The 15,904-nt window shown below is 37.6% G+C and overlaps 2 protein-coding genes across 3 annotated transcripts; one reads left to right on the top strand and one right to left on the bottom strand.

The window, feature by feature from the left end:
* LOC126797984 (uncharacterized) lies at nt 1-4,168 on the top strand. 2 transcript variants are annotated; one of them, XM_050524785.1, is made up of 9 exons: nt 1-290; nt 485-1,113; nt 1,357-1,433; nt 1,521-1,689; nt 2,144-2,232; nt 2,474-2,638; nt 2,771-2,848; nt 3,404-3,507; nt 3,750-4,168. In XM_050524785.1, exons 2-9 carry the CDS (start codon nt 489-491, stop codon nt 3,853-3,855), a joined length of 1,413 nt encoding a protein of 470 aa, XP_050380742.1. In that variant the 5' UTR covers nt 1-290; nt 485-488; the 3' UTR covers nt 3,856-4,168. The 2 variants fall into 2 exon arrangements, with proteins under 2 accessions (XP_050380742.1, XP_050380741.1); XM_050524784.1 differs by having other exon boundaries at nt 469-1,113.
* A 1,553-nt stretch (nt 4,169-5,721) lies between these two features.
* Nucleotides 5,722-8,391, bottom strand: LOC126799924 (uncharacterized). The gene is made up of 6 exons (XM_050527186.1): nt 7,979-8,391; nt 7,675-7,854; nt 7,421-7,522; nt 7,159-7,305; nt 6,637-6,801; nt 5,722-6,443 (listed from the first exon to the last, which is right to left on the bottom strand). The coding sequence occupies exons 1-6, from the start codon at nt 8,168-8,170 to the stop codon at nt 5,904-5,906; spliced, it is 1,326 nt and encodes a 441-aa protein (XP_050383143.1). The 5' UTR covers nt 8,171-8,391; the 3' UTR covers nt 5,722-5,903.
* Nucleotides 8,392-15,904: the final 7,513 nt, after the last annotated feature.

Below are 15,904 nucleotides of genomic sequence, written 5' to 3'. Positions count from 1 at the left end.
CGTTGTGCGTGCGAGAAAGAGAAACCAATTCCACACACTCAATCAAACCCAAAATCAGAATACCAATTCTTTCTTCCTTTCCCTAATTCCCAATCACCTTCTCTCTTCTCCTCACATTTCTCTCCAAACCCTAGCCCTCTCCACTCATCATCATCATCATCATCCCCCAATTCCACTCCCGGCCGCCCCAAGATTCCGTCTTGGCCTCGCCGCCGGCGCGATTCCGTCCACTCCGGGCTTCTCCGATGCCGTCTCTCCCTTGAAGCCCCATCACCTCTGCGCTTTCGAAGGTCCACCTCTCTCTCTCTCTCTCTTTTCTCGCAATTCCTGCTTTTAATTCGAATTTTGATTTCGTTTTCTTGGCTTATACGGTAGAAAGTTTCAATCTTTATGATATTCGACGATGAATTTGGTTCGGGTTTTGTTTAGTTTAGTTTATTGATTGCCGAGATGGTTCTTCACTGTTAGGGTTTGGACGTTTTAGGGAAATGGAAGCGCCAGGTGGCAATCTGGACTCGTATAGAGCTCCGGTGTCGGGCAATAGTGGTAGTTCTAGGAGATATGGGATGTTGTCTGCTTCGAATTTTATACAGGCCCCACTGTCTGCATTGCTGGAATACTCAGGGCTTTTGCGTGGCCGGTCCGGTCACCAAGAAGGCGAGTCTTTGATTGGTGGCCGCAGCGCTGCCGCGTTCAGGGAGCAGCACCGTGATCAGGCTGATCAGTTGAGCAATGATCGGGAGGTTTCGATTAGGATAATCGGTGCAGGGGAGCAGGAGCTTGAAAGGGAGGGAGGGGGTTTAGTAGTTGGGCAGTTGAGGGAGAGTGGTCTTCAGCAGAATGAGGCTTCAGCGGGACAGACGATAGCGAGGGCGGGGTCTGTTACTTTGGTGTCGGAGGAGAGTCAGGCTGATGGTAGAACAGATTTGGGAGAAGGGATATCACAATCGTTAAATGGAGGTGCTGATGGAGAGGCGGGTGATGGTGCTGGGGCTAATGGTAGGGATTCGTCGTATCAGAGGTATGATATTCAGCAGGCAGCTAGGTGGATTGAGCAGGTCCTGCCCTTTTCATTGCTTCTATTGGTGGTCTTCATTCGCCAGCATTTGCAAGGTAAATGTCCTCAAGCTAATGTTTTACTGTAATAGATCAGGCTTTTTCTATTGCAAAAGTATATTAATGGTCACTTTTAATTAGACTTATATTCTGCATATTGTTATACAACGTCTATTGGCTCAACACTCCTTCCTGGATTTGCAATGTGTTTGGTCTTATGGGGGTCAGAGTCACAAATACATTCGTCCACCATCTTAAATACCATCTTTAGCCCTTTCAATAACCATTTTTCTATTGCAGGTTTCTTTGTTACCATCTGGATTGCTGCTGTTATGTTCAAGTCAAATGACATCCTAAAGAAGCAGACATCTTTGAAGGTATTGAAATGCTTTTATTTATATTTTCAACTGTCGTCTGTTTTAATGTTGTGTCTATTTATTAATAATATGATATGATTGGTGCAGGGAGAGAGGAAAATCCCTATACTAGTCAGCATCTCGATCGCATTTTTAGTTCATGTGATTGGTGTTTACTGGTGGTATCAGAATGATGATCTTTTGTACCCTTTAGTCATGCTTCCTCCCAAAGTTATACCACCTTTCTGGCATGCAGTTTTTATCATCATGGTTAATGGTATTATTTTTCTCCCAAGTTTTCATTGTAGCTGTTCTTTTTGGATTTTGAACTTTGAATTACTCTGTTTCAAATAATATTCTGAGGTGATCTTATCTACATACAACATGCATTATGTGGCACTGTTTTTGGGCTAGCAATCAGATGGTAATAAGAGCTTTACTTTTAAAATGTTTATAATATAAGCTTAAATCTCACCTTGAAAGGTGGTTCACTTTTCATCTGTAGCAACTGTCTTTTTGTACAACATGATTTTTGTTGTATACTTGTACTTTTGGACTCAAATTTCACAGAACCAGACCATCATTTATCTTTGAAAGAGGATTTCGCTGATTATGTGTCAGACATCTTTGTAATAAACCATATTGAAAGATTTCTTCTTTGTAATTTCTGTGTGTAAGTCATAAGTTAAATTTACACTTATGCAATGGTCACCTGAGTTCGTTATTTTCAGATACTTTGGTCCGACAGGCAGCAATGGTGATCAAGTGTTTTCTATTAATGTACTACAAGAACAGCAGAGGACGTAACTATCGTAAGCAGGTGAGCTAATCAGTATTATGCAATAGCTAATTGGAGAACTTCTTCTGTTTCAGGAAAAAGACAAAAATGACAATAGGAACCGGCTGAAAAGCAGTTCTTATGAATCAGTTCTAATTACTTTTTGCCTTACATTTGATAGCTAGAACTGCCCTGAACTAGGTTCATAAAGTTGGCATGCATCCTTTTCACATTATTATCGCTCCATGTATCCTGACCATATAAGTGCGTGTCTTTTTTCCAGGGTCAAATGCTTACTTTGGTTGAGTATCTACTTCTGTTTTACCGGGCCTTATTACCAACGCCAGTGTGGTACCGTTTCTTCTTGAACAAAGAATATGGTAGTCTCTTTTCATCACTGATGACGGGGTTATATCTGACCTTCAAGCTTACATCTGTTGTTGAGAAGGTACTCTGACAGTAATAGATTTTTTTTTTTTTAGAATTTCAATTCTTCAACTATAATGAAGAATCCCTACTGCCAAGAGTTGTTCTTCACGTGTCATTATGGTTTTCTGCTTCACGCATTGGATGCGGATAGGTACAATCTTTCTTTGCTGCATTGAAGGCCTTGTCACGCAAAGAGGTTCACTATGGGGCGTATGCAACATCCGAACAGGTAAACTGGACACGCCCTTAAACTGTGCTACACAAGTGCAATGGCCCCAGTGGTCTGTTTGTATGATGTTCTTATTGGTGCAGTTTACTGGGGTAGCTGATATAATCATTACATTATTGATACAAATTTAGAAAAAAAACCTGTGAACCTGGTTAACAGAATACACTCCTATGTGGTCTCATTCGTATATTGGTTATATCAGTCTGTCAGGTCTCTAGATTAACCAGTTGATTTTTTTTCTTTGAAAACCATTGAATCTATTACTGGGGAACTAAAAGATGTCTAGGTCGCTGGTTTTTCCTGGGGTTCATTAATTTTAATTGTAGCTTTGAACAAGTGATCTACTTTTAAGTTTTGTTGATTACTTTTTTTGAGCTAATGTTACAGAGAAGTCTAATTGGTTTTACTGGATTTTTGCCCTTACATTTCGTTTCTGTAATAATCGAATTCGGTCTGAGATAGTTCAAGGCTTCGGAGCCTTATTTGGTGGATATTGTCCTTGTATTCGAAGAGCTGGTGTGGCATGCTTTCTGAGTCATTGGTGGTGTGCTGCAGGTCATTGCAGCTGGCGATCTATGTGCAATTTGCCAGGAGAAAATGCATGCCCCTATCTTACTTCGCTGTAAACACATCTTCTGTGAGGACTGTGTATCAGAATGGTTAGTTTATTTTTGTTCTCCTTTTGCTTCTTGATATATTGCGTTTGATAAAAGCTTCTGCCAAATGACCTCTGTTGCATTGGTTCTTCGTTGAAACTATTTCTTACCCTGCCAATTATCTCTACTGCAATCTCTGGATATCAAGATAACATCTTTTAGGAACCAACTAGATTCAATCTTTTGGCTAATGGGATTTGATTCGACCTTTCTTTTCGTTTGCTGAAGCCACTTTTTTTTTCCAGGTTTGAGAGGGAACGGACCTGTCCATTGTGCAGGGCTTTGGTAAAACCTGCAGATCTTAGATCATTTGGCGATGGATCAACAAGTTTGTTCTTCCAGCTGTTTTAAGATCGCTCAACTGTAAAAACGAGGTGTGTTTCTGGTTTTGAAGTTCGAATTTTCTTTGAAGCAGGCATCTCCTCAGCCTTGTGACTACACTAGTATATTTGATTGTATTTTTGCTGTGCCTTGTTCATGGTTTACCCTAGGAAAGAAAGTAGTTGGGTACGACTGAACTGGCCACTGTTCATACAGAAGTTGTATTGAGAAAATGTCAAATTGTATGTATTTCGCCAATTAAGCAACAGACAAGTACCTTTAACACCATTTGCGTTTATATCCAGCTATCTGATTGCCTTGAATGAAATTTAGCTTGGCCTCCCCTTTTGTCTAGAACATTTTACATTATTATTTTCCATCTTTTTGGGTCATAATCATTACCTTCCAGATTTTAGATTTTCCATTTTTTTTGGTGGGTGGCAAATGGCAATTGTCTAATATGCCATCTTTCTCTTTTTATAGAGTTTTAACCAAGGTTTCTCTAGTAATGGCCTCATGTCCACCACTAATTTGTACAGCAAGACCAGCTAACACATCCTATTTTTGGGATCTATAAGTTAGGACATTCCCTAACTTAATGTATATATAGGATGGCTTCTCAAGCCTTCTCTGCAATCCCATTTCTATGTAAGAGTTCTTTGAAGAATTATTCATTGGTCAAATTCTGCAAGAGAAACACAGTTCTTTAGGTGTCTAGCTTTCCTACCTAGATCCTCAATATGGTGATGGCAAAGGAATTGAGTTGCGAGGTTGCACCACCAGCTGTGATATCCCACCATAAACCTTCACAATGTCCGAAATTGGAGACCATTGTTGAAGAAGGATCTGAGAGCTTTGAGATGCTGCCAAAAAGGGTTGTGTTTCTTCTTCCAGTATTTCTTTCGTTTGTTTCTTACTTCATATTGAACAGACTTGCAGCGTGATGATGTATGCCGCAGAAAAAAATGTCAAATAGGAAGGCAAAATTATGTGATAGATGTGCCGATGACAATGTGAGAATATAATGCACAGAAACGTTGATAATTGTTCGAATTCGAACGTTGATATTTTTCATCTCTCAAACATTGATTATAGCTTCGAATCAGAAATTTCACACATGTTTATTCAATGTTTTTCCTAACAATTATAACTTTTACGAGGGTCATTTGAATCATTATCCGTTCGTGCCGTGCTGTTCTGGGTCTAAAATTATACAAAATCTTGACAAGAAAGAGAAGAAATTGGTTACCGGATCAGTGATTAAAAAAAAGAAAAGAGAAGAAATAATAACTCTTCTTCACTCCAACCAGAAACTGCAAGAATGGCAAATTTGGTTACCGGATGAGTGATCACAGTAATACAAATCATTCATTTCAGTTGAAGTACTTAATTCAATTGAGAAACATGGTCAAATTCTGAATTTTTCATACGTCAATGGCGATATACCTTTGAAGCGATTATTTGCTTTATCAGTAACAGGTCCTTCACCTTGAATTTTCTCAAAACTGTAAATGTCCACCCTATGTTAAGAAGGCAGTGAAATTTTTCTACCTTTCTTCAAGTCAAATGTTATATCTCAATTTATGATATTCTTGTGGCTTCATCCTTTGCTGTAGATAGATACATTTCTTTCGGTTCAAACACTAATAGAGCAAATGTTCATAGATTTCTGTATCAGCACATAAAGACTTCTAGGTCAAAGGAGTGTTTACAATGATTTTTAGATCCTAGTTGATCACTTTTTATCATACATCAACACAGCTGGAAGAACAGGTACTTTGTATCTATGTACCAAAAGAATGTCACATTATTTTGAACTACAATCAAATAAGAATTCTGAAACTCTGGAATGATCAACAACTGGTTGTACAAGGAAGACTTGGACAAATTCTGAGCTCTTACCAAGGCACACAGGACACTGGAGACAATTCAAACCTCAAACAAAGTATTACATTGACAGATTAATAGTATTGCAGGCACTGGAAGAACTGCTATCTCTCTTCCACTGTCCTCCTCTTCCTCTCTCCAAGAGAAAAAAAGGAAGAACAAAAGAAAAAGAACAAATGCTACACTAATCTTTAGGCAGAAGATGTAGGGGGTCTTTTACTGTATTCTGCTAGAGAAGCTGTTTTACTTTCCTCTGCTACAGAAGGTGTTTTACCAACATCTGCTACAGAAGGTATTTTAGCAACTTCAGCTACAGAAGGTGTTTTAGCATCTTCTGCTACAGAAGGTGTTTTAGTAACTTCTGCTACAGAAAGTGAGATATCTGAACTTGGTGTGACCTCATTTCGAGAAGCATCATCATTCGCTTGTGGGTTAATGTAGGCAGAAAGTATATCCTTCGTAGCTGGTGAAATTACAGATGAAAGGTCCTCTGATGGTGGGGATGTAGGTGCTGATGAGTGAGAAGAAAGGGAAAGGATTTTGGCGACTTCAGGGCTGCTACTTAAGGGGTACACTTCTGTTTCTTCATCAGATAAATACACAACATCTTGCATTGTGAGTTGATGGTATTCTACAACTTCCCTCAGGAAACGATTCTCTCGTGCATAAATTGAATTCTCATTAGCTAGTCTACCCTTCTCGGCTAAAAGGGTCTCCAACTGATGGCGAATCTGGTAGGGATCATATATATAAACAAACACATGTTAGAATAATTGATTCATGGAATCCTCATTTCTAGCATGGACTTTAAACTCAATGTACTATTGAACCAAAGCTCATGATATACATGTGCAAGTCTGTGCAGTTATGCATGACATGATAAACAATGAATTAGACAGGGACCCTTGGAAGCATCATACATACCAAGTCATCATCTGCTCGGTTTACTCCCTTCTCCCGACTCTCGCGAAGGCGTTTGTTTTCTTCTTCTAGTTGAGAACATCTTTCCTTGGCAAAAGCTAGATCGGCTTTAACAGTTTTCAGCTCTCGAAGAAGTAACTTTGCTTTAGCAGCCGTTGCCATTGCAACCTGTGACATAAAACAATTCCACTTATGCATTTCACTAGCTTTGGTGAAATTTAAATAAGCGTGAAAGACTACTCGTGCAGTTCACAGAGAAATGAGATTCAAAATCATAATCAATAGACAGAATAAGTTTCCTAATCACGCATGCAGACTTGATTAGAAGTTCAACTATATATTGCAAATCTGAGTATCCTATAAATGAATCAAACTTTCCACAGAAGGTCTACCCTTTTGTATTGTTATTTTCAGTGCAAAGAACTATACTCATATCAGTATCATTAAAATTAAAAATTTTGCTAACTCCAGTAAGATCAGTTTAGTCTTATCCAGTCACACACAAATACATTATTGCCACCTTACGTCGCGAGATGCCTTGATTTGAGTATCAGGGCTCCTAGTTTGTTTGATGCCATAATAAGAAGCTGGATTTTGCCCCTCAGGTTCTCCTCTTCTTTGAATTTGATGTTTGATGTCGGCAGTCTTATTCTCCACAATTGTTCGACCTTCCTGAAAGGAAAAATTTTACAGCACAAATTCATTCAAATGCTCCATGAATGTAATGGTGTACTATCCCCTAAAGCACCTGACTTGATAAACATTCATACTTCAGCATTAGAATCACCTCGAAAGCCTTCTCAAAAGTGTCACCAAGATTGTTAAGAGAAGTTGTGATTCTATCCAAGCCCTTGCGGATTGCAGGATGTTCCATTCTGTTATCAGATAACTGGCATCTTTGTTGAATCAGTATAACAAATTTTATTATGTATGCTCATAACACAAAAGATTATAATACGCTGCATTGCATAAAGATGATAATATATTGAAAAATAAATTTGATCCAAATTTTATTAACACAAAAAAGTCTGAGAGATTCACCTGAGTAGGGCCACCGGAAGTCGTGTAGAGAGGTGTTGATCTGGGTGATGATATGACATCGCCAAACACATCACTTTGCTGAAATTCAGCATCCTCCTCTTCAAGAATGGCCTTGGCTTTTCGAGCCAGAACACCCCAGAACCCTGATTTTGCTGAAGAATCTTCATAGGCCTCAAAGTCCTGCATTTTCATATTCAGTCATCAGATCATTTCCAATGAAACGTACCCAAGAAAGTACACAACATCAGATCAGAAACATATTATGCATAAGACGAAAGCGATCAAGTAGCAAAAACTAATCAACCTTGGTTCGGTTTCGTTCATTTGATAGTGCAGATGCACGAATGGCCTGAGCGGCGAGAGAAGAAGAAGCCGTAAACGAATGTGAAGATTGCAGAGGGGAAGCAGCTGGATTCATATCGTCCGGTGGACGATGAACAATCTCTTCTTTGAAAGTAGAGGCTCTTGTCATCCCCTGCCTTCTCCTATACGCCATTGTCTTAGCTGAAAAATTCAGTCAACTTCGGATCAACACAAAAACAAAACAGAGATAAGATGAGATCGTGATCCCTTTTTCCGTCACCGTCACCAACTACGACGACGAAGACGAAGGAGGAAGCAAGCAATTAACGGCCACTGGTTTGTGCGTCTTTTTCTGGTTTGGTGAGTTTTGTGTTTAACGAACTCTTCCGCCTTTTCTTCACGTAGCAAAAGAGAAACCGAAACACGAATGAGAGAAATGAAACGAGTGCCGCAAAACCAGAAAAAAGAATATGGGAATGCCTATATATAATACTCACTTCATTCTCTTCTCCTCCTGCATTTTCATTCCCATAACCGCGCGTCCATCACGTACACAAATTATATTATTTCACGAAAAAGAGATCTCTGCTCATGATATTATAGGAAAATTTACGTGTCAAATTTACACAGTAACACACATGACGATCGATAAATTCACTCAATTAACTTTGACTACAATGGTGATTACTTCACTCGATTCCATCATATCAGACGTGAACTTCATTCGATCATACAATGAAGCTGATGGATTAATTGATTTAGCAACAAATCGATGAAAATACGGGTCAGGGCTACAGTAGCCATATGAGTCGGGATGAGTAGCATTGTTTTGTGGACATATTATTGATGAACAAATAAATGGTAGAGGTGTAATAGAATTGTTTTCCTTCAATATAATTAAAGCAAGTCACATAAACATGTTGTGGGTGTGACAGCTACTCAGGAATAATGTAAGGTTGGAAGTGGACCATGTAAATTGAATTGTAAAGGGAACACTTTGGAGCTGTTGACGTGTGAACCATAATGTGTTTTCATAGGAATCCAACAATCAATCTACATAAAAAAATTTAAAAAATCAACTGTCTGACAAACTAGGCTGATTTTTTTTTTTTAGAAAAGAGAAAAACTAGGCTGATTTCATTGCTTTAGGTACAAGTAATAGTTCCCTTTTATTTTTTTCGGTGGAATTGGTACAAAACTCACAATTCTCGAAAACATTATCATGAGCTCTTCGGGTCTTTGGGCCTGGGCTCAACTTTGGGCTGGGTAGTTTTACTTTAGCTTATTTTATTATTTTTCAAAGCCTAGTAGGTTAGTAGCTATAGTAATGTAAGTATGTAACTTTCTTAGGATAGTTTATATATTAGTTGTGTCACAAGGCGCGTGTTTATGACAGCTAGTATAGGAATGTTGTAATTAGTCCTAGGAGGTATAGTTTTGTTAGTTAGATACTAGGTTAGTGTTTTGCTTAGTGAGAACTCTTTTTGGTTGTATCGAACGACGATGCCTAAGTGAGACTTCGTCTAGCTTAAGTGCAATTGGTTCTTGCTTAGGCAATTATCTAATACGTACACTGATTTTTACCTTAAAAAAATAGTATGAATGAATTGGGCTTTGGGGCCCAAGTACTAGACGATAACCTTATTGTATGTCGGTTAGTGCCGACATCCTTATCAGATACCAAATCATTTCCGAGTTGTTCCATTCTTAGGGACTATTTCCAATGAGAACATCTTGTTAATGACTATAGTTGAGGATTAATTTAATTCACCAAGTTTTTGATCTCATATTTAGATTTCTGCCATTTAGTTTATAGATATATAAGTGGATCATCCCTATAAAATTTCATTAAAAATTGTTAAGACATTCATAAATGTGATTTACTCATTATGAACTTCAACGGTTCATGTTTGACAGTTTTGGTTCATTCATTAATTTAACATACTTTGATACCTTAACAATTACTAAACTGACCGAAAATTTGTACATTTAATCTACTCATATGTACTTAATATTTAAATGGTTGAGATGAAAAAATATTATTAAAAAATAGGTATAATTAAAAATTAATTAAAAATTCCTCAACTACTCTAAATAAGATGGTTCTCGTTAGAAAATCTCTCTCCATCCCAAATCGAGTTCGGTGTCTCAAATCCTTGTGTCAGATGGAATAGAATCGAGGGTTCCTCCTTATCTCTCCTATTCCCAATCGAATTTAGAGTCGAGAGTTCTCCTCAAGTATAAATACTATACCTACCCAGGAACCTAGATAGGAGAGCAGCGATTATGGTGGATATCTATCGTTTCTATAATCACAATGTCAAAAGAAAACGATTCAGGCTCTACGAGATAAGCGCCTGGCAGCGTAGGGAAACCGATCCACCAGTTAATGACTCCGTTACGCTGTTAGACGAAGATGATTTTTCGGTAAACTTCTCCCATTTTAAGTAGCAATATCCAACAACAATGGCACGGACGAGGAATATGCAGCCTTCTTCTCCGAGCATCTGAGGGCAATCGGTGTGCCGGACGAGGAACATGCCGTTGGTCTAAGAAGGTGTTCGAGATGGTTGAGGCGGTCGAGTCCGATGGGATGCTTGTTTATTTAGGTGTGTTGTACATCACTCAGCGCGTAGGTCGCCCGCCCAATATGCGTCCTGCGTGCGCATCATTTGTCGAGGGTTTGGAGCCAGTGACCCTGGATGCTGGTATCATCACACGCTCGCCCTCCTGTGCTATTTGTTTGGACGATTTTGATGTCGTTGGTCAACCAGAACCCATTACCGGGTTGCCTTGCCAACACCATTTCCATGTACACTGCATTGTTCAGTGCCTCGAGATCAACCACCTGTGCCCCCTTTGCCGATACCCGATGCCAACACAAGAAGAATAAGATTAAGCAACCGTTCTTGGTACTTGCTGGTCTTATATATCCCCGCAACGTTCCATTCTCTTTCTCTAAACGCTGAAGGTAGTTCCAATTAAGGTCGATATGTGTGGCGTCGATATGCTTCAAAAGACATAGATCTTCCATCATCTTTTGCAATTAGCACCTAGAAATGATGACAAACAAGATCAAGTTACATTCTAAAGTTTGACTGCTCAATTTTGAATAACGAGGAGAGATACCCTACTGCAGTAGCCACTAGCCTGCATTATGAATGCTTCACAGAAGTACATTAGAGTCTTGGTAGTTGGTGCAAAGAGATGTATTCTTATAAAACTAGGTGTACATGGAATGTCGGTTAAATTTTTGTCCAGAAAGACGTTTCTATCTGCTCCTGCATCAATAGTTCAATAGCACTACAGTGCACCTAGGTCATGTCTTATGCTGTGTTTGGATGGTAATCTTACTTTGATATAAATTTTATTTTTATGGGAATTTTATTTTCAGTATTATAAATTTTAAGAATTGAGAATTCTTTTGTTTTAATATTATTCCTTAGAATTTAAAAGATGGTTATAATTTCATGGAAACGATTGAGAATTAATAGGAAACACAATTTGACTTTTCTAATAAAATTTGCAATTTCCTTGAAATTTCAACCCAAAATAAGCAATATCAAATTTTTAGAATTAAATTCCTCCTTGTATTCCTCATTCCAAACAAAGCATTAGGGTATACGTGTAATTCATATCTTGCTTATTTGTGTCGAGGAATAAATCTTCTTATGGCCCAGAACGAATGGCAGATGCGCGCATATTGTCATAATGCCATTCTCTTCTTCAATATATATATAGGCCTGTTTCCCACTTTTGTGTGTTCATCCCTTGCAGAAAAGCTGAGAGTCTCATCAACTTCTCAAAATGAGTTACATATTTTGGCAGTTGGCACACTATATAAGAAACCCAAATTCTTCATTCACACGAATGGTGACGTGATACAAATTTGACAACTTGGTTACCTTTAAGGGGAAAATGTGAGTAATTTGGCTACATTCACTACACCACAAAACAGATTTAGCAACGTGCATTGCATGTTGTCAAAAGTAATTGACAACACTCAGCGCATGTTGTAGATATCAAAGTCATTAAAAGTCTAAAATTTTCAACAACACTATTTATACATTGTAAACAAATATCATACACGTTTTTGTATTCTTTTAACAACACAAATTGCTTATTGTCGTAATTTTTCAACAAAAAACATGATGCACGTTGTGCTTTTTAACAACATACATTGCATGTTGTTGTAAGTTTCAACAACATGCATTTTGCGAGTTGTACTTTTTAACAACAAGTTATGTATGTTGTAAGTTTTCAACTACAAGCCCTGCATGTTGTAATAAGGTTTCAACAACATGCAAGACGATTGTTGTACTTTTTAGCAACATATTTTGCATGTTGTTACAAGGTTTTGACAACTTTCAGGGCATGTTGTCATTTTATGAATGTGTTGTTATATGAATTCAATAAATACACAATTTACACCCAATTTGCTGGGCTCTTTTTTCCTATAACTCTATAAATATTCACCAAGATTTAACCACAAGGATTGCATCACAATATTGGTGCACACTTTAACCATAGAAAATATATATATGCCTCAAAAAAGTTTTGATACATCATGCATCATTCCCATTACAACTACAATGAGAAACATCAACCTGTATTACTCAGTAAATTACAAAACTAGACCAAGCCCTAGAGAAGAAGAAGCAGTTCAGATCCAAAGGAGGTTGTATTGGGACTTGGTATTAATAGAATTATAATCGAAACAGCGGGACTTGTTTAAACTAAAAAAAATTATTAGGACTGAATTTCAAAGTTTGTTCTATCTTTATGAGGGAAATCAAACGACAACATGCCGCATGTTGTCATTTTGAAAATATGAAACGTGCAATTCATGTATGTTATGAATTTAGTCAATTGACAACTTAAAAATAACAACTTGCATAATATATTGTCGAAACTTTGCTATTTTTCCGTTTTCCTTTTAAATTTTTGAAGTTTATGTAAAACATTTAACAACATGCTGCATGTTGTGTTTTATACACATTTAACAACGTGCTGCTTGTTGTTAGTTTAAAAGCATTTACCAACATGCATTTATGCTAGTTGTAAATATGTTGAATCGACAACTTCCAAATAACAACACGCAAAATGGGTAGTCAAAAACTAGATTAACAACAGGTCAGTGACGCATGTGGTTGAATATAACTTTTCACGACGCACAAAATAAACATGTTGTCAAAAATAATAATCAACAACGCTCTAAACACGCATGTTGTTATTGTAATGTTGTCGTATGTCATTTTTCTTGTAGTGATTAGTTATACACCCTTGGAAGTTGGAAGTACCGTTGCTATTTATATAGTTCAGGTTTCAGTACAGGTTCCTGAAACAACTAACATATGAAAGATACAAACTATAAGTTAAACTGGCATAGTTTACTACTAGCAGTCTAGCACAATGTAGAAAATTATAACTAGAGTAATAAATCAAAATTATTTCATCAGAAAAATTTGAGAGAGGGTTAGCTGAACGATTCGATCACGACCGGGGGGGGGGGGGGGGGGGGGGGAGGCGGATCGAGGACAACAGAAAGAGGAGGACTCTTAAGAGCTTTAATTCTCCAACCCAGAAAAGAGGAGAAGTTGGTTAATTTACGCACAATCACAATATGGTGTGATTATTAAAAAAATGTTGCATTCTTAACGTGTTTACCCTCTTAATTTCTAGGAACCTAGGGTAATACTGTAATAGTGGCCTGATATGTTCACAATGTGTTATACTTTTAAGCCTCTTAATTGTGATATCCATGTCTAGTTTTTCATGTGTTTAGTTCTTTTACTTAATTTGATGTCTTGTAGGTGTGAAGAGAAAATTTGAGGAGAAAGTAGCAGAACAAGAGGAAAAACATTGAAGAGATATTCATGATGCTGAAACAGTAGCAGCCTCTGCTGAACTGCCACATTTGAGGATTAAATTGTACTGATCTAGAAGGAATCAGAGATTATGTCTTATATCAAAATAAAGCCCTAGATGTCTACTTTGCAGAGGATTTTACCGTTCGTGATTCCGATATTCCTAGAGGGAGATATGGGAGTTTGAGTACGAGCAGTTCAGGTTACGCGCGAATCTGCTATGTGTTACATTAGCTCGAGTTTTGAAGGCCCGAATGACTTAGTAAAATTCCAGGATAATTAAGACATCATTATGGACTGTCTAAGAGCCCAATACTTATATTTTTGGAGGTTGACTTGTGCTGCAATACCTTATTGGGATCAAATTTCTCAAAGCCTTATGAAAGAAGGAAATGATGCACATATATACAAGATCTTGACAAAGCACAGAGAGACCATTCCATTCCAGACAGAGACAAAGTGATGCTGCCATCACAACTCCTCTATATTCATTCATTCAATTTGCTTTTTTTTTTTTAAGTATATTTGTTATGTTTTCTAAAAACATGAGTAGCTAAACTCATTTTCTAGGGCTAGGATGAGACCCTAGTATGTTGAATTGGGCACGCGAGGAGGGGAGGCTAGGTTAATTAACCTAGCATATATATAAGCCAAAGAGAAGAGGGACAAAGGGAAGCCGCACAGAAGAGAAAAGGAAGAAGAGGGACAGGAGGCACCGAACAGAAGAGAGAGAGAGAGAGAGAGAGAGAGAACAATCTCCTCAAGTTCACTTTCAATCTCCTCAAACTCACCTTCAATCTCCTTAAGCTCAACCTTCAATCTCCTCAAGCTACAACCCACATCTCCTCAAGGTGCTAAAATCTCATCAAGCCTCTACAAGAAAAAAAGGAGTTCGGCCTCTCCTCATTCTTTAATGTTTTTATTCAAGATTATGTGTAACTAAATTCCTTGATAGTTAGGGGCTAATCAAAGCCCTAGATATGTCTTCGATTTCAAACTCCAATTGATTTATATAATTTTAGATGAGAATTTCTTCACTGATTGTTCATTGATAATTCTATTGCATGTCTCATTGGGTCGATACTTTGATGCATGTTTTAGAATTTATTATCTTGAATATGTATATGACTGACATATCGTTGTATATTATGTGGGACATAACAAGTTATTTGCAGGTACTTATGTGAAGTGATTCCTTAATAATCTAAGACTACCGACATTAACCTTAGATTCTTTGTTGTTACTCAAACGTTCTAACTTCATGATTTTACTTATTTTGGTCTAGATACCAACATTTCATAGACCAATTAATTGAGAATATAATAAAGTCGATATCGACATTTCGCTTGATATGGCAAGTAAGAGAACGTAATACAGTTAATGACTTAACGACATTGGCTTAACTGTGAGTGCATTCATCATTAATTATTGACATTATTTTGGGGGTGATTGAAACATATCTAGTGAAGGAGAGAAATTCCTAGCTATTGTTTCTCTCATATTTACATCCATATTCACTTTTTAATATTATGTTTTTAGCAGTACTTATGTCTTATTTATTTTTGTTCACCAATCAAATCAATTCTGAATACCCTCACAATTTGTGTGGTAGTCCGCCACTGTGTCTAATTTGTGTCTATTTAATTTCGATATATTTAGTTGAGTCTAAATTAGCTAATTAATTAGGTTTCCGTTCCTAGGTCGAGTCTGCCAGATTTCTAGTTTACGCGTTTGTTTTGTAAGTCTTAGTTTCACTAATCTGACTCCTATTTGTCATTTACTACATTGATTTGCGCGTATTAAATTTTAGTTGTTCTCCTTTAAATTATTCCTACATAGAAACCTAGATCCCTCCTAAAAGCAGCGATTATGTGGATATCTACAATTACTATGATTACCATGTGGCTAGAAACGATTCGACTATCTCGTTGGGGAGGACAAGCTTTACATTAAACTCAAGTTGTACGAGATCAGCTCCTGGCAGCGTAGGGAAAGCGATCCACCAGTGAATGAATGCGTTACGCTGCTAGATCAAGTAGATATATGGGTAGGGTTCTCCG

Source organism: Argentina anserina, chromosome 6 (assembly GCF_933775445.1).
Source record: "Argentina anserina chromosome 6, drPotAnse1.1, whole genome shotgun sequence".
Taxonomy (NCBI): Eukaryota; Viridiplantae; Streptophyta; class Magnoliopsida; order Rosales; family Rosaceae; genus Argentina; species Argentina anserina.
Note: the sequence above shows the minus strand (reverse complement) of the source record. Positions and strands in the feature narration are given on the sequence as shown.